The sequence below is a fragment of the Toxoplasma gondii genome, chromosome VI (assembly GCF_000006565.2).
Source record: "Toxoplasma gondii ME49 chromosome VI, whole genome shotgun sequence".
Lineage (NCBI taxonomy): Eukaryota > Apicomplexa > Conoidasida > Eucoccidiorida > Sarcocystidae > Toxoplasma > Toxoplasma gondii.
The window spans coordinates 1,848,026-1,866,628 of record NC_031473.1 but is presented as its reverse complement, the minus strand read 5'-3'; the positions used below and the strand labels follow the sequence as shown (position 1 = coordinate 1,866,628).

Sequence of the window (18,603 nt, the reverse complement as noted above, 5' to 3'; positions counted from 1 at the left end):
TATATGTACATTTATGCGTACGCGTTGTTTAACGTGTTTACTTCTTTCTGATTTTTGGAAACTTTTGCCTGCCCTTGACACCCTCCAGATTTTTTTTTCACTGCTCGCTTCCACTGATCGCGCGCCAAGAGACCCCGGAGCGAGTGGTAACTGGAAAAGAGCACTTTTGCCGAGATTCACTGGTTCTGTCTCGGCTGTCCCAATTCTTTCTCTCTCGTTCACAGCCGCTTCTTTGTCTTGGAGACTCTTTCTCTCTGCGGGGGGTGTCTCTGCTTCCACCAGCGAAGTCGAAACCGCCTAGCCTCTGCGCTGTCTGCACGCGTCCGAAGTCGTTCGTTCTTCCTTCCACGAGTTCCTCGCTCTGTTTCTGTCCGCCGTTTCGGGCATCTTGCGTATTCACTCCTCCAGAGGCGGAAGAGAACGGCGTAGCCGAGAAGAAGAGCAGCGGCCGGAGCGCAGTTGCGACGCACGCACAAACCTGTCGACTGCATGCAGAGAAACATGTCTTGAACCAAGCTCCACGCGCCTCGCGCATGTCTTCTTTTCTTGTTTGATCTACGTTTCTTGCCTCTCTTTTTCCTTCGAAGAAAACAATCTGTTTATAGAAACAAGGTACTCAGTGCACAAGCCTCAAAAATGTGTTTTTCTCTGTACACATACACCAGTTATAATCAGAAATATGCCACGATATATTTGTAGATTCAGCCAAAAGAATTAAGGTGGTACATCGAGGACGAGACACAGAAATTTACCAAGCATATCTGCAGTTAGATTCGAAATAACATCTGAAGCTATACATGCATGTAAATATATATATATATATATACATATATATATGAGTGAATAATCCTCTGTTTAGGGGCAATAAGAGGAAAGTATGAGGCGGCAGGAGACGGAGGTGCGATGGCCTCCGTGCTCTGTGTTGTGTCTCTGCCTGGCTAGTGGCGCGTTGATTTGAGAATGTGAGAACTTTCGATGGAAAACCGGACAGGGAAAGAAGCCGATCTCGAGAAAAACGAGCAAATCTTCAGAGGCCAATTTCTCTGTAAATAATCTGTTTTGCCCCAAGACAGCCTTTTGCGGTGAGGGACAATGAACTGCAGGGAGAAACGTTGCACAAGCAGAGACTGCAGAAACATTTTCTTCTGAAAAACAGTTCCCACCTGATCGCTTCTTGGTGAGTTGCGCAGACCTCCAGGACGATCCCGTTGGAGAGAGGCAGAAGAGGATACACGTAAAAACAGTTTCTGTTTCGTTGCGATGACGACGGCGAGACAGAGACACCCAGAGACTCTAGTTCTTGCTCGTCTCCACTGTCTCCGACCTTGTCTACTTCATCGCTGCCGTCTCCCGTGTCTTCTTCGCGCATCAGCGCCAGCAGCATGCACTTGACAGCTTCTGCTTCAGCTGCTCTGACGACTTGCCTGAGAGAGCACGCAGAAATACTTCTTTACGAAACGCATGCGGACAACCCTCGCGGTAACGACCTTTCCTCTCGACGTGAATTGGCCGAGACAACAAACCGCTGTATACATCTCATTCGAAATGCATGTGTTCTATATACATATATGATTACTGGTGGTTTACTTGTTTCCTTCTCTGTCTATATACATACATATATATATGTATATATATGTATATATATGTATATATATATATATATATTTGTGAGTACATGTGCACTTATTTGTGTGAATACCTGCATTTCTTGATATATTTCTGGGGAGGTGAAAAGCAGGACGAACGCTGCGATCTCAGCAGAGAGTGTTTTCAATGTTTGAAGAATTTGACAGAGCCGACGACGCGCGTTTTCCTTCCCTTCTGTACATCTTTCAACTTGGATCTTCTCTGCTGGACCGAAGCTGGCACCCTCACAACTCTGGAAAAGCTAAACGCTTCTCTCTCTCTGGGTCTCGCTGTCTGCCTTTTTCTCTTTTCTCTGACTCTCCACCTCTCTCGACCTCTCTGTCTCTGTTTGTCCGGAGAGTCTCGGAACGAGGAAGTAGCTGGTGGAAACGCACAGGAGTTAGAGCTGTGTGCTTTCTGGAAGACAAGGGACATCGTCACAGAGAACTTGAAGGTTCGAACAACATTCCGTTTTTGCGACCCCAGGCGAGACACAAGGCGTTCCCGAGCCTCCGGCGTTCTTTTTTTCGACACAGATGACACGGGAGGAAAGAAGCGAGGTCGCAGAGAATCTATGTTTTTCGGAAGAGCGTACCGCCAGCGGGAGAGGCGCTTGCGATGAGAAACGCCTTCTGTCCGCTTTTTCGAAGCGATGAGCTGTCGCGTTGTCTGCAGAAAAACATGGCTCTCTGGACTCCATTCGAGCGTCCTGGCATCCGAGAAAGGCGCCTCCACAGCCGTGTCTGGCCACTGGCGCAGCGCGTCGCCGAGAACCTACAACGCAGCGCGGAAAAGAGGAGAACGTCTGTCGATCAGGGAAGGCACTCTTCTTGGTTTTCCTCAGTTTCGCGCGGCTTCTGCGCTGCTTGCCCATCAACGTTGAACGAGCGAAAGATACGAAGTTCAGTCCTGCAGAGCAGTCTGAGTTCCAAGTGTTGCCTCTCGCCTGCCGGTCTCTCTTAGCCGTCTTCGTCTCTCTTTTGTGCGCGGGATCCGTCCACTTTCTCCTCCCTGTCCTCGCTTTTCTTTGTGCGGCAGGGAAGCGTCTCATCTCCAGGCAAGCCTCCCGTCGACTCAGGATCGAGCACCATCGCGGAATGAGCGCGCCGACAGTCGGTTTCCCCGGAGATCTCGCTCCCACTTGAAACAAATTCCTCAGGAGTGCAGTGAACGACACAAGCTTGATCAAGAATCAAGACCCCCGCGCGGGATCTCGATCCCTTTCGGAAGGAGACGACGGAGACGAACGCAGACGACGGTGGGAGAAGGGCGACCCCACACCTTTTTCTCTGCAGTTGCCGACGAAAGTCCCGACCAGGTCGACACAACAGAGTACCTTCCCAGTGCGCATCTTCATCCACGTTTGCTCCAAGCTGCAGTCAGTCATCAACAAGGTGGAGTTTCTACAACCAGCGAAGAACCGATTCGGCAGTGAGGCATGAACAAGCAATTAGGCGAAGAAAGCAGATGTTGTCGCTGCATTCGAACCGAAGCAGCAGACCCTAGGACGTACTTGAGTGAAGAAGGCTTCGCGTCGGTTTCCTCCATGTCGATTTTCTTTGCTGGGAGGCTGCAGAGGCGTCTCGGACGGCGACGAAGAAGCGAGGAGCGAGCGAAGCAGAGACGAGAGACAGGAGAGGTCTTCTTTTCTCTCTCTTTCACCCGCAGCAGAAGGCGACACGACAAAGAGCGAACTGACGAGTCTTTGCAAAGGCGGAGAACGCGCAAAATACGTGAAGACAAGAAGCTGCAGACACAAACGCTTGCATGTGAGTTAGACAAATGCGACAGAGTTCGCCGGTCTCCTTCCTATCGGGAGTCTGTAGAGTTGAAGACACGACATGTAGGAGACAAGGAAAAGCGCTTCAATACACGAGACACCAGAGGGTAAAGAAGATTATTCTTTCGTCCATGGAAAAAATACAGACTGCCTGCAATTCTTGGACTCCGCAGCGACACTGTCTGAAACACTGTCTCTTCCTTTCGTGTCTGATCATTCACTGTCTCTTCTTCTTTTCAAGCGATGCAGGGACTCTAAAATACCTTTGCAGAGCACGAACAACCAGCTCTCCTCATCTTCCTCTCTTGTTTCTTCACTCTTCTTCTCTCTTCTGTACCGTCTTCTTCCTCCTCTTGTTCCCTCCCACGGGGGTTTGATCCGCGCGCCTCACTCACCTCGAGAAATTCAACTTCCACCGCCATCAGCAACCGGCCTTCACTGGCCACCACAATATCCCGAAGATCTATTCCTTCTTCTTCTTCTTCCTCTTGTTCTTCTTCCTCTTGTTCTTCTTCTTTCTCTCCTTCTTCTTCTTCTCCTCTTCGAGCGCAGACGACATTTTTCCTTTTGGGAGAAGTCAGAATCAAAGGAGCGTCTAGTCGCGACACGCGAGAGGCAGGGAACCAGTGAACGACGTTCTCTTTCCATTCCAAAATGGATCTTCTCTGCAATTTTTCCTCTTCTTCTTCTTCTCGTTTTCTTTTCGCTTCGCGCTCGTGCGCCGGCGCCAGCGAGGTGTGCCACTGCGAATTGTGTCTCTGTTGCTCAGAGGCGGCGTCTGAAGACTGCTGAAATTTGTCGACTTCTAAAGCGCTATGGAGTTCTCTCTGACGCACCTGCGCCTCTTTGCCTTCCTGCAGTTCCGTCGCTTCGAGACGCGTCCGGCTGGACTGTCTCCCGGCCGCAGAGAGGGACTTTCCAAAGCGTTTCAGGTCATGAATAAAGACAACTTTCGCCTCCAGTGTCACACGGCGTTGCTTTGAGTTTCGGCGCAATCCATCTCCTCTCTGTCCTCCAGCGTGTGTTTCCTGTTCTCTTGCTTCGCCTGTCTCTCCTCTGAACAGAGGAGGAGAAACGCGAGGAGCAGCGAGGAGACTGGAGGAAGGAGAGGACTTGCAACAGTGCTTCTCCACTCTCCGGTCGGCGACCGACACAGAGAGAAGAAACGCCTCTCCCCACATTCGACGACAGGTGGATGCATCCCCTGTTCTGTCTCCTTCACATCCGGCTTCTCGTTCTTCGCATTCGCGTTCTTCTTCCTTTTTCCGCTCTTCTCTTGCCCCTGCGGCTTCGCTTCGATCTTGGTCAAGTCTCTCCTCTGCGGCTCTGGAGCTTCGCACTCGCTTTTGCCTACGCATGCAGAGCTCGAGACGACTCGCGCCACTGACCTGGAATGCCTGCTTCGCGCTCTCGGTTTCCTTGCTGCACTCCGAGACGGCCGCGGCTTGAGGCCTTCTGCAGCTTGCCGGCCGCACAGGGTGTACGTACACCCGAACAGGTTCCCGATCTGGGCCGACAAGCGGAATCCCCAACAGATCGAAAACGTCTTTCTTCGTGGGCGCCTTACTCGCTCGCTCTCCACATTTCTCCGCTGCGTCCCCGTCTCCATCCCCGCCGCTCGCTCGGTCACTCTCTTCTCCCCCCTCTGTTCGCTCCCGGCATGAAACCGAAGGCGAAGTCCCTTGAGAGTCGCCGCTGCATGCTCGGCGAGAGGCCGACGGACCGTCTGCGGCTCTCGCTCCGTCGCCCTGTCGGCCTCTCTCGGCGACGTTCTCTGCTGCTCCCCGTGGCGACACGGACGGCGGCTTCCCGCGCAGGCCTCGCAGCGACGCCTGCGCGAGAGGGTCGGCGAGATGGGGATCTATCCACGAGTGAAGCTCAAGCGAAGCCGCAGCCGAACAGGAAGCAGAACTGGCAGACGAGAGGCAAGAGGAAGCAGAGAGAGAAGAAGGGGAAGGCAAGGCGGAAGAAGGCGAGGAGGACATGAAAGAGGCCGGAGAGGCAGAGGAACAAGGAGGCGAGAAGGAGGCAGAAGTAATGGGGGAGTAGTACGAGGAAGAGAAAGACGATGCAGAAGAGAAGGAAGAAGAGGACGAATTTTGACAACAAGGTGGATGTTGCGGACCTCTCGGTTCGAGAACAGCGTCGTTTGAGGATGTGGAGAGAGAACAAGAGAGAGAAGAGACTGACGCGTCTTTGTTTCTTCCCCGGGGCAGAACGAGAAATGGAAAAAGTCGACGGAAGCTCTGTTGATCCTCACCACAGAAAGAGCGACTTGCAGAGGTGCGAGTCGAGAGCAGAAACGCGTCCCAGTCTTCCTGCAGAGTTCGCTGTCGGGGGAGGCGCAGCTGAGAAGCACCCGCAGCCGAAGACGCATGCAAACGCGAGTGAAGTTGCCGGAGAGGAAAGGGATGCTCAGGCAAGAGACGCCCTACAGCATTTCCCCACTCTTGAATCTTCACTGGCAGTCGCCATTCGAATCTGAACTTCTCTCCACAGTCTCTCCTTTGACGTTCCTCTCTCTCAGCGCTTCTCAGTCCTTCCGCCTTCCTTCTCTCGTCTCGCTCCTGTGCTTCGCTCTCCTTTTCCGCCTTCCTCTGGCCGCTGTCGCTTCTCATTTTCTTCTGTGCTCGCGCGTTGCTGTGAACCGAGGTGGACGCGAACGAGCGTGAACAGCCGCAGAAAATGGGTCCCCCCGCGCGGCGAACGGTGTGGAGCCGCGTGTCACTGAGAAGCGCCTCGACAGCCGCGAGGTGTACGTACACCTGAAAAAACGCGCGGAGGGCGGTCGCAAAGGGGGAGAAGGGGTCGAGGCGACGCAGAAGCGTCGCGAGGAAGTCTTCTGTGTCGTCAAAGTCCTGAAAGTTGCAGCAGGAGAGAAAGTTGTCAGAAAGCTTCTTCTCCCTCAACACGGTCACAGCGAGCCTCGTTAGTTCTTCCGACAGGTATCCATCGCCCGCGGAAAGGAAAGACGGGAGGAACTTCGTCGTCTTGAGCTCTCGCTCGCCGGTGACTGTCGCCGTCGACTCCTGGCCGCGCCGCCGCGCTCTTTGTTCATCTTCTGTCCTTCTCGGGTCTTCTGCTCTCCGCGCAGCTTCGCTTCCCCGCTCTGGCGTCTCCTTTCCTCGACTTTCGCCTCCTCTTCTTCCCTCCACCTGGCCGTCAGTTCCGTCTCTCTCCCGCGGGGAACTGCAGAGTCCTGGAGAGTCGTGGACGCACAGAGGGTGGAGAAGGACGGAGGAAATCGGCTGCGAGAAGTGAGTGTGAGACAAGTTCTGCTGTACATGCAGCAGCAGATTCAGCAGACTCTCTTCGTCCAAGAGGTCGACCGAGCAGCCTGCGAGGCGGCACACATGTCCCTGCAGAGAGAACGAGAAAAGCGGCAAAGCTTCACGGCTGGAAAAAAGCGAAAAATCAGTGAAGCGTCAAATGGTGTCTCAGTCTTGCATTCGAGACGCTGTGACCTCATGCAAACGACACAAGGCAACATGAAAAGGAACGACGACACGCGAGGAAATTAACGAGAAGAAAAACGGAGTGATGAACATACACACAACAGGAAGAGCAAAACTATGTGGGCACCCAGATAAACAAGATCCACGCACAATGAAGACGATCATAGATGATCGATCACATGCGCACATCTGTTGGGTTGATGCATATATATATATATATATATATATATATATATATGCATGTAGAACCGCGTAGACGCAGATGTCCTGCATTGCTCGCAGGAGCAAGAAGTGGACTCTGTGCACATGCAAAGAACTGCGACAGTTAGTCTGCAGTGGCCTCAGCATCTTTGCAGTGAGCTGGAAAAAGGAAACTTCGTTCACCTGAATCGCGTGGAGGAGTCGCCGAAGCCGGTCGGCTTGGCTGTGGAGATATCCAGAATCGACAGGAAGGCCCCGTCGCGCCATCGACTCGACTGCTCGCGTCAGGGGCGCCTCCAGGTGTACATACACCTCAAGAAGGCCGTGTCGGCGGAGTTTCTCGGCGACTACCTGCATCAACAAGGCTCTGAGCAACGGCTTCACAGTACATTTCTCTTTCAAACAGAAACTGTAACCGGCTGTGTCTCAGACACTGTGAGCGTCGCGCGGAAGCAACTGCAGAAACGCACCGGCACCCCCCTTTGTATTCTGGCACAGACACACCCGGCGTCAGCCCACGAAGAGTCGCGTATGTCGTGCAGAATGCCATTGGAAAGGAGACTGCCAAAGTGAGTATCGTGACATATGCGCAGCGTGTACGCAACCGTTTCGGCATTTTGCACCTACACAGTGGAAACCACGTTTACTTTACGCACTTGAGAGGAGTTTTGTTCATGCTCAGATCCACGAAAACCTACATTTTCATGTCTTCACTTTTGAGTCTCTGTGCGACAGTCAGATGCATGCTGCGGTGGAAGACACTGGGTGCGATGAAAGTATCCAGCGTCGATTGCAGAAGACATGAAGCTCGCGGCGTCGAGACATTCGAAGAAAAGAAAGCGACCGTTGGAGGCTCTTCCACGAACAACGGTCCGGAGTGTACATTTGAACTTCCATTGCACAGACACCGCAGATCGCCAGTGAAACTCGACAGCGAACTGCGCACTGCTGTGTAGATTCTCCGTTCCACAGAGAGAAGGGGAGGACGCAACGACGAAAGGGAGCCGTCGACGTCCAGTGCTCTCGATCCTCCCTCGTATTCTCCACTTGGAGACTGGTTTCGGTGATACTGTGAATCTCGATTCGACTCAGTTCGAAGTCTGAGTTCGAACAGAAGTGAGTAAATGGTAGTCGAAAAAAAAGAAGAAAACACATTCACAGGATCAGAAGAAGAACTCTGAAACCCTACCGCAAACGCGCAGATCCGCCGCCAGTTCTCTTCGATAGCGACGACGACGGCTTTTCCAATGCGTCGTCGTCTGCGCCTTTCTCTGCGTTCTGCGTCTCGCCTATTGGGCGCCTTGCTCTCGTCCGTCTCCTGCAACTTCGTTCCTCGTTTCCCCGCCTCCACGAGCTGCCTGGCCACCTTGAGAATCCACGCCGTGCGCCTTCTCTCCCAAGAGTCGAAAGAGTGGAGTTGCCGCCTGGCTCTCGTTGTCGCCGCTTCGCTGTCGCTCGTGCTCTCTCCCGCCGCGCTGATGAGAACTTTGCTCCCCCACAACCCCAAGAGATGCGACTCGTCGCTCTCGCTTTCTTCGTCTCCGTCTTTTCCTTCCTCTTCTCCTTCTCTCTCGTGCTTGCGGAGAGCGTGGAGTTCGGCCTCCGCCTCTTGCAGCAGTTCAGGAGCGCGGCGCTTCAGGAGAAGGTGAGGAAGCGCCAGATCCAAGACATGCTTTGCGTTCTGCAGAAAGGAAGCGAGGGAGAGAGGCGTCTTCCTCTCGCCTCGTCGCAAGTCGTTCTCGAAAAAATCTCGCTCTTCTGCTCCATCTGTCGCCCCCCATTTCGACTCAGTCGCCGCTCCCTTCCTCCTCGCTGCACTCTTTTCGCTTTCTTTGGAATCCTTTCCTCTCACTTCGTCGTCGGCTCTTCCCTCCTCTTCGCCTCTTCCAGCCAGCGACGCGGCCAGGCCGTCGATACACCGCAACCACGCTTGGCGGTCGCCGACTACGAGCTGGGGGCTCCTAGGCTTCTGCGGAGAAGCAAAAACCGCCGGAGATGCGTCGCTGGAGAACGGCGAAAGGCCCCAGGAAGGAAAAAACGAAGCAGCGAAAGATGGAGAAGAGGGAGATGAAGAAGAGGGAGATGAAGAAGAGAAAGATGACGAAGAGAAAGATGAAGCAGAAAAGGGGGACAGAAGAGCAGTGGCGAGAGAGAGAGGAAGAAGGAAAGTTCCAAAAAAGGGTGAAGACAAGCAGAGAGCAATGGGGACAGTCTCCCGGCGACTGGACTCCAGGAGTTCTTCGGTCTGGGTGTTGTTTCTCCCTGTCTGTGAGAAGACACTGCCGACAAACGTTTCTTCCTCGTCGTCAGTCTCTACCTGGCGCTCTCCCTGTTTCGCTCGACAGACGCCTGGAGAAGCACCGCTCTTTTTTTCCTGCGTTTCTCCCCCGAAAAATGTATCACACGCAGACGGACGAGAAGAAGAGAGAGAGGCAAAGCGGGAGCGCGGCGAAAGGAGGAGCGAAGAAGAGAGAGCGAGAGACTGGAAGGAAGACTGGAGGACGCTTGTCCGGCGAACTGTGCGCCTTCTACTTTCATAGACGATTGAAGCAGCGAAGAAGGGACATTGACTCAGGACAGCACAGAGCTGGCTGACTGTCACAGGCGAGGAGGCTGGCGCCTGCGCGCGCGCCAGGAAGAGAGGAGAAGAGCGAACGGTTGCGGCAGAGACCGGAGCCTCCAAGGTGACCTTGCGGCTCCCTTCACCCGTTTCGCGACGCGTTTGAGATTCCTCGACACTCCCAACAAAGACGGGGAAGAGAAACTCCTCAGGAATGCAGAAACCTGGCAGAAACTTGGAGCGACTTGGGTCGCGCTCACGACTTCCTCTTGAACCGTGTCGCTCGTCCAGAACAGCGAACCACTTGCCCTCTGCGATGGCGGATTCAGCGAGAAGGAGGAACGCGTCACGAGGACTCTCTTTGTGTGTAGAGAAGTCCGGATGAACAGCTGTCTTCTCTCCGTCTGTGCGGTCCGAAAGTCCCTGGGTTCTGCTCTCCCTCTCTTCTCCTGCTTCTCCTGGTTCTCTTTCTTCTGCGTCTGCCTCTCTTGCATGAAATGCTCGAAGCCAGGCGGAAGCAATGCGCTGAAGGCCTTCGAGCGAAGGAACAGGGAGAAGTCGAGAGACCTCCTTTCTCTCACACCTTCTGTCTCGATTGCCTCTCCCTGTCGTTTCCTCCTCCTTTCCTTCTTCGCTTTCTCCTCTCCTCTCGCTTCCTCCCAGATCGCCATCTCCTCTTGCTCGTCTCTCCTTTGCCTGTTCCCCACTTTCTCCTCTTTCTTCTGCTTGTCGCTCACGTTTACGTATCTGTTCTCCTGTTGAGCCAGTTTTACGGGAGAACAGAGAGGCTTTCTGAGGGTGTCGAGAAGTCACACGAGGCAGAGCGTCCCTACGTCCTCCACGATGAGCGTCTGCATTTGGCAGCGCGAGATGGAAGCCGACGCTGTTCGCCTCTTGTTGACAGTGTCTCAGCTCAGGAGTTCCGGAGGTCTTCGTTCCTTCAGAGACGCGCCCCCTTCCCAGCGACTCTCCGAGCTTTTTGCGAGTCTCCGAGCCCCCGCAAGAGAGAGCAGAAGAAGCGCACAACGCTTGCACACTCTCCAAGACAGCGTCCAAATCGTCTTCCACAGTGAAGACGAGACTTCCTATTCTTTCCTCTTTTGTCTCGGTTCGTTTCATGTCGGTTTCTCCTGGCTTCGGCGCTGGTCTCTTCTCGTCCCCAGACGGGAGTGCTGGACTCGGAGGGCGCGAGTCGTCGCGTCGAACACAGAGGTTTTCCTCCTTTTCTGAATTCACTTGGCTTCGGTTTCCTCCGCGCCTTCCCTCGGAGCAACATGGTTGACGGAGCGAGGAGGAAACGCGAACAGCCACAGGAGAGGGAGAACGCCGAGAGACACCTGAAGCAAGAGGTGAATGAGGAACAGAGGAAACAACTCTAACTGAAGTAAAAGAAGAACACGGATAACGCAGTGAAGACGAAGAAGACGAAGAAGAGGAAGAAGGAGAGGAAGAAAATGGAAAAGAAGAGGGAGACGAAGAAGACGAGGAAGAAGAGGAAGAAGGAGAGGAAGAAAATGGAAAAGAAGAGGGAGACGAGGAAGACGAGGAAGACGAAGAGACAAGGGAGAACGAGCGAGAGAAAGAGGCAAAGGGCGGCACTGCCGACAAAGAAGGCCTCTGAGGACGAGAGAAGGGAGACTGAGGAAGAGACGAGGAGTCCAGAGGCGAAGACGAGAGAGAAACGTCGGCAGGAGGGCCAGTGGCGAAGAAGGACTTCGTTGGTCGTCTCGCCTCGCGAGCCTGAAGGACGTAAGAGACGAAACGCGAACGTCGTGGAGGGAGCCAAGCAGAAAGAGAAATCAAAGAAGACGCCGAACACGGGGGGTTCGACAGACTGGACGAGTTGACAGACGCGAGGAGGCAGAGGCTCGAAGAACTGTGGAGAGAACAGGAGAACTCAGCGCCAAACTCAACGCCCCAAAGCTTGCAGACTCGAAGCGGCCTACCTCGGAGAGGACTGCTCTTCGCGCTTGAGCGAACAAGTCAGCTGTCACTTCCGCAGCGGCGCGGTCGGCGTGGAAAAAAGCCAAGAAGGAGAGAGCCGAAGGACCCGAGGCTGAACTGCCAAGGCTCTTCTGATCTCTCTCTGCATTCTCTCGCGTCCGAGTTCCCTCTCTTTCGTCGAAGATGCCTCTGTCTTCTCGGCCTCCCTTTGCCTCCCCTCTCGCCTTGGCTGCGTCCGACGTTGCCGCGCTGCCTGCAGAGACAGACCGGCTGCTTCCGGAAGGTCTCCCAACGTTCAGCTTCAGACGCCGCCGCAGCGCCTTCGCGACGCGCGCCGGACCGATAGCGAGGAGCTGCTGGGGTGTACAGACACCCAACTGGTCGTGGAGGAGGCGCGCGAGAGCCGAGCTGACTCCCAGCCGGAGCATCGGCGCAACTTGGAGACTGAGGCCGCTGTGTTCGAGGCGGGTCTGCAGCAATAGTCACGCGGAACAGGACGCGAGAAGAGCCTCACGATGCAACGGAACACCGTCCCTCTCTCTTGGCCTCTACGTCGGGGGAAAGCAGCCGCGAGAGCGCGCGCCAGCAAGCTGTCCAGCCAGCGAGCCTCAGTGGGCTGCCTAGCCAGCTCTGGGGGCGTGAGAAGGCGAGAGACAACAGATTTGAGGCTTTCTTTGTTGCATGCAGCAACGGAGACGAGAGGGCTTAGGGCAGGTTGAGAATGGAGACAGGAACGAAGGCGACACACGCTGTACCCCCCCGTCGGAAGTGGCGTCTCCTCGTTCGGTCTTGCTCGTCGCTGCGGTGCCTCCGGTGGGAGGGTTCGGTCCCTCTGTTTCTTCTCTCGCGAATCGGCGCTTACCTGGAAACTCCTGAGGACCTCTGCGAGAGACCAGAGACCGAGGCGCGCGCAAAGGACGGCCGTCATCGCCGCTTTGAGCGTCGCCTGCTGGTGCAGCAGAGACACCGCGGAGACCCCACCGGAGACAGCGAGCGCCGCCGCAACCGCCTTCGGCTCCAGGCCCTGCAGAAGGAGACACAGAACGAGCGCCTGCCGCAGACGCCACACGACGAAGCAGCGCCGCTCCTGCAACGCAGACAGCGACGTCGGCGGAGAAGAAGAAACTGAAGAAGAAGAAACTGAAGAAGAAGAAACTGAAGAAGAAACTGACGAAGACGCGCAAGACGCGTCAGAGGAGGCGAGGGGAGCAGGTCGTTTTTGCGGGGAAAAGTGGAAATCTCTCAAGAATCCGGGAGAGTCTAGAGCTTCGACGTCAACTTGACTGAGGCCGAGTTTTGCGAGCGCGAAGCTTTCTGAAGGCGAAAAGACTCGCAGGATTTTCTGCAGGATCTGAAGTTCTTTGCGTGTGAGAGCGAATGCCTGCTCCTCTTGTTCTCGCTTGAAACGCGTCTTCACCTCTTCTTCGCGCTGCTCCTCCTCCCTTCGCCTACTGTCGAGAGCCGAGGCATCTCCTTGCGCGGTCTCCGCCAGGTCACGTTCTCCCTGCGTAAAACGCCTGCCGTCCACATCCCCTTTCAGCTGCTCTCGTCGTTCTGCTTTTTCAGAGGAAGACGCCTCTCCATGAGCAGTTCCTTCGCACCCAACAGAACGCGAGGTCGGACGGGGGCACAGCAGCCGACGCGCAACACCCGACGCACCGGAAGGAGAAGAAGGAAGAGAAAAGGACGGAGAAGGAGAAGCGAGAGGAGAGCAGCAAGAAGAAGGGGGACAAGAAGCGTAAGAGCAAGACGGTCGAGAACGAGGAGGAGGGAGGGGAGGGAGAGGAACAGCGAGATACGCGAGGTGGAGGTCGTTTGAAAGAACAAGTTCGTCAACGTGACGATCGAGAAGCGCACAAGTGAGGAAGCCTTCTTGAGGCCCCAGCTGACTTGCCGCGACAGCGCGACCCTTGGCGGTTGCCTCATAGGCGTCGCGAAAAGCTGAGAAGCGAGCGAGGCCTCTCTTCAGCAAGAAACGCATCGCAGCTTTCACATCTCGATACACGGGAGACTGCAAGATCGCTTGTCGGCCCTCAGGGCGCCGAACAGGAGCCTCGACCAGAGAGGACTGGAGACAAGCACTGGAAGACGAGGACGACGCAGCGCGGCGAGGCGATGGAGAATCACAAAGGTCTCTTGGAGCAGAGGACGCAGGCGAAGGGGGGAGACCAAGGGCGGCACAGGGAGAAAGGAGAGGAGCCGAAATGCGGAGTGAGGGTGCGCGGAGAGTCATCGCGTCAAGGCTGCGTCGATGCCTCTGAATCATCAACAAGGTGCAAGAAGCAACTTCCACCAGCTCTGCGCAAGAGCCGCCGAACCATCCGCGGTCGGTCTTCGGAGTGGGCTTCTCCTCAGCGTCTCCTAACTGCCTCGTGCTCTCGCCTCCGCAGGCCAACGCCTCGAGAAGCAGCCGCTGCAGACCGTGGCTCTCGGAAGCCAATGGACTCTCGAGAATCGGCAGGCCTGCTGACATGACGAACCTCACTTTTTCTTCTTCGAACTCGCGACATAAAACAATCGCTTCCCCTCCTGCGTCCTCTTCAGTGGCGAGGGGTCCACGAGCGCCGCCAACTTGTTCTTCTCCGTCATCGTTCTCTCGCTGCTTCTCTGAGACGCCTCGGCTCCTCAGGGCGCCGAGGCGTCCTGCCCGGCCGGCCATCTGCTTGTACTCGCCGGCGGAGAGGAAGTTTCGGCCTATATGCGGAGAAAAGAAGACGACCCGCTTGGCTGGAAGATTTACGCCTGCCGCCAGCGTCGAAGTCGCGCAGAGCACCAGTAGGAGGCCTGCGCGGTACGCTGTCTCGACAGCTCGGCGCTCGAAGGCAGTCAGTCCCGAGTGGTGGAAGGCGACGCCCGCCAGGAAGGCAGAGGCGAGACGAGGAGAGACAGAAACAGAACCGCCCTCGCGCGCCGCCAGACGAGACAACAGAGCTCCGCGAAGAGAACATGCCTCCCGGACGCATGTCTCAGGCGGGGGACAAGAGGAGAAAGAAGAAGAGAAAGAAGAAGAGAGAGAAGAGAGAGAAGAGAGAGAAGAAGAGAGAGGAGCTGGGGTGGACAAGGGAGGCGAGAAGTAAGAAGAGGCAATAGTCGCTTCGAGTTTCGGAACGAGGAAGGCGGCTACTTTTTCGCAGAGGAGTTTGGTGGGGCAGAAGACGAGGACGCTCTCTCCGCGACGCACGCAATGGAGAGACAGAGAGAACAAGGCTGCAGCTTGGCGCGGAGGGAACGGAGGCGCAGAAGCAGAAGAAGAGGAAGAAGGAGAAGAGGAGGAAGGAGAAGAAGAATGAGAAGAGGAAGAATGAGAAGAGGAAGAATGAGAATAGGAAGAATGAGAAGAGGAAGAAGGAGAAGAGGAAGAAGGAGAAGAGGAAGAAGGAGAAGAGGAAGAAGGAGAAGAGGAGTGAGACACAGAGGCACAGTTCGAAGAAGCAGTTTTTGTTGACTTTGCCGACGCGTGTCTCTTCTCTCCCTCGCTGCAGAGAAGGACCCTGCCTTCACTAGGGAACGGAACCGGCGTCCACAGATGAGAGGCCGCGGAAGAAGAGGAAGGCGAGGAAGACGAAGAGGAAGACGTTTTCTCCTGAAGGAAAGGTTCCTGACTGATTCTATCCCAGCAGAAGTAGAATTCTCTCAGAGGCAGAGGCCGATGGGAGGAGACGAAGGAGACACCTGAGAGCCAGGCCGCGACCTCGTCGAGGTTCCCCAGCGTGGCGGACATCCCCACAATTTGCACAGGCCACAGAGTCTGTTCCGATCTCGGCGGACGCGACGCGGCCTGTCTCTTCTCTGGCAACTCAAGAGCTCCCTTCTCCCTTCCTGTCGCTCCATGCATGCCCGCCTCGACCATCTCGGTCCCCCCGCGCCCCTGTCCGTCTTCTCTGCTCTCCTCTCTCTCCGTCTCGACCTCCGCGCGCTGTCTTCGCCTCCTCCGCTCTTCCGCTGCGCCGGCGCGAGGCGCCTCCGCCTGGGGGTCGGTCACCTCCTCCGCGTTCCCGGTTCCTTGCGCCCACTCGCACAACTGATTCCTTCCTTCGCCGGGCGCCCCTCTGTCGACTGGCGTCTCTTCTTCGCTGCGAGGCCTCGCTCTCTGTCCGCGAAAAGCTGCATGAGTCTGGTCTGCGCGGCGGCGGTTGAAGCAAAGGAGCTTGGAGAGGAAGACCTCGAGGAGGAAGCCGCGCTGAGAGTCGCCGACCATGTGCAGTTCGTCCACGACGACCAGCCCAATCTTCTCTGCGAGCGTCTCTTCCTCGAGGAGGAGCTGGATGAGCGCATTCGCCTTCTCGATGGTGCACAGCGCGACGTCGAAGGCGTCAGTAAACGAACTGGAGCTCCCGTGGTGGAACGCCACAACCTTCAGAGAAGCCTCCTCTCCAAGAGTAGCCGCCAGAGCCGCCAACTTCCGAAACTGCTCCTCCACGAGAGCCACAAACGGAAGAACAATCAGAGCTGCGCGACGCGGGGGGGACAACGCGAACGACGCAGCACGAGAGGACGCAGAAAGAGATAAAGTAGGAAGAGAAGGCGTAGAAAAAGATGAAGAGGAAAGAGATAAAGAGGAAAGAGACGGCTGCGGGGTAGTCTCAGAAGGTGGAAGGAAGCCATGAGAGGATTTGTCCCCCGGCGACAGCACGCGTTGGCGCTTCGGTCTCCGTTTCTCCGCGTTCGCAGAGGCCGCTTCGTCTGCTGGTTCTTCCGACGCAGCGGTTGATACATCTCCTGACGGTTTCGAGGTACGGATCGGACACCCAAGGAGACCGAGAACGTGACGAAAAACGAGAACTTCAGCGACGAGACTCTTGCCCGCGGACGTCGGCGCTGAGTAAAGAAGATTGAGGCCTCCATCGATGACCCGGCGAACTGGCAAATGTGAGAGAGACACTCGCACCCCCCCACTCTTCTCTCCGTTATCCTCGTCGTTCGGCTTCTCTCCGCTCGTCTCGTCGTTCGTCGTTTCTCCGCTCGTCTCGTCGTTCGGCTTTTCTCCGCTCTTCTCGTCGTTCGGCTTCTCTCCGCTCTTCTCGAGAGCGCCTCGCGTCGTGAGAGGGTCTCGCACCACATGGCGACTTGGACTGCGCGAAAGGTTCCGCGCGGTGGCTTCTCTGCCGAGGCGGAGGTGAACCCAAGGCTTCGGCGACCTCGCCGGAGTTCGGCTGGAATCCTCTTGTTCCGTTTCGTCTGCGGCTTTCGGTTTGGCGGCTCTCGCCGGGGATGAAGCGGAGGACAGAGCTTCTTCGTCGGCGTCTGCGCGAGACGGCCAGATCTGCAGGTCTCTCAGGGGGGAGCTGCATGCGCCGGCGGGGCCGCCCGGGGATAAAGGAGACGCTGGACGACTCAGCGAGAGACAGTCGAACTGCCAAGGAAACAACGTCGTGATGCCTCGCGTTTCCCTGTACGCCTTCACCAAAGCCGGACATGGAAGAACGTTCGACAGAGAAAGGTAACTCGAAGGGGACCCAGAAGACGAACAAGAGGAGGAGAAAGAGAAAGCAGAGAACGAGGAGGACGCGGGAGAAGAAGCGGAAGAAGATGCGGAGGACGAGCAGGAAGCAGACGAACAAGAGAGAGAGAGAGCATGCCGATGCGCCCGATGCTTAGGGATGCAGCGGAGATGATCGGGTGGACGGTGTTCTCCCGGAGTCGGATTTCCATCTCGCGCTTCTGTGGTGACCTTCCACTTTTCTTGGAAATATGCGGCAAGAGAAAACGGTTTTTGCTCTCGGTCTCTTCTCGCCTGTGACTCCTCTCTCTCCGGTTCTGCGTCGCTTGAAGGAAACGGCTGTCCGTAGAACGGTCCGGGAGGGGGAGAAGAGCGAGAAGAGGAACATGAAGAAGAGAGATGCGCCATTCTTGTCGTTTCTCTCTCCACTCCAGTCTTCCTCGCATTCGAGAAGAAAAACGCAGAACAACACTGCGTGGAGCAACATCCTAGACACCCATCCTGTTGCTGCGCCTCGACCTAGAGATGGCGGCGGTGGCTCTTCGAGCTTCGAGCGACTCCACAAATCTCGCGTTCGCGCGAACCTCCGCCTTGTCGCGCAAATCGCGGGTCGCCAGATAGCCCCTGCAGGGTGTACATACACTCGAAGTTTTTCGTTCACCGACGAGATCGTGGAAAGGCCGTGGAGTCGCCACGACTGGAGAGAGAGAGGACTCGCTAGCGATGCCCGGAACCAGAGTTTCGCACTGAATCGGCCATTGTGCTCGAGAACTGGTGAACTCCGCATTCTTCCCCTGGACGGTCTTCATCTGTCGCGGTCACAGTGAACCGCAACCCACATTTTCACTAACGCGCAGGTCGACAACCGCGCGCTCATCTCTGCATGCGCTTACGAGCCCTTGCAGCCGCGGAGATGTGAGCTGGGGGGTCCTTTTTTAAACGCCGAAAATCCCGTTTTCTTCTGCAAAGGTGGTTGAAAAAAAACAACACGGAGCCCGGCACAAAGGCCGGTCCCCCAAGACAGCAGGAGGGAAGGACAGAAGAGAGGCAGACGGAGACCAAACGACTTTAAAAAGTAGAAGAAATCAAGAAAAGGAGAAATGAAAGGACCGCGTGCGACAAGCCGATGGCAAAGGCGTCCTTGGAGACCGGAGACTGTCGCGACAGCGAGACGGGGACCGGAGAAAGATGAAGAGTTCAGCTGCACAGCGGAAGGCAGAAAAAAGGCCTTGCTCTCTCTCTCTCGAACAAAAAAAAACGAAAAAAAAGGCTTTTGCACTCGAAGAGCTAAAAAAGTGTGCCAGGAAAAACTTTCAAGACACTCCATCGACACACCGAGCCGTCGCTTGAGATCTTCCACAGCTGAGGCCTCGCCTTTTTTGTCGACGCGGACTGCGCGCCGAGGCTTCTCTCGAGATGTCAAGCAGAAAGGAACTTGACGAATAATCGCCTTGGAACTTTTTAAACGCATATCGTGGAGATTTCGGGTGATGAGAGGACTCAGAAAGTGACTCGCTTTCTCCCTTGCGACTTTGCCGCCAGCAACGCGCATGCATGCACCCACCCCCCTGAACCTTGAGAGCTGTCTGTATATACA

The 18,603-nt window shown here is 55.7% G+C and overlaps 2 protein-coding genes across 2 annotated transcripts; both read right to left on the bottom strand.

The window, feature by feature from the left end:
* Window positions 1–22: 22 nt before the first annotated feature.
* On the bottom strand, window positions 23–17,619 carry TGME49_242055 (DEAD/DEAH box helicase domain-containing protein). Its single transcript, XM_018780633.1, has 9 exons — window positions 12,429–17,619; window positions 11,569–12,036; window positions 7,761–11,362; window positions 7,246–7,429; window positions 3,802–6,765; window positions 3,140–3,388; window positions 2,222–2,400; window positions 1,164–1,424; window positions 23–485 (listed from the first exon to the last, which is right to left on the bottom strand). Exons 1-9 carry the CDS (start codon window positions 17,412–17,414, stop codon window positions 98–100), a joined length of 13,281 nt encoding a protein of 4,426 aa, XP_018637584.1. The 5' UTR covers window positions 17,415–17,619; the 3' UTR covers window positions 23–97.
* Window positions 17,620–17,895: 276 nt separating this feature from the next.
* Window positions 17,896–18,477, bottom strand: TGME49_242040 (hypothetical protein; the record flags this gene model as incomplete). The annotated part of the gene is made up of 1 exon (XM_002366703.1): window positions 17,896–18,477. One exon carries the CDS (start codon window positions 18,475–18,477, stop codon window positions 17,896–17,898), a length of 582 nt encoding a protein of 193 aa, XP_002366744.1.
* Window positions 18,478–18,603: the final 126 nt, after the last annotated feature.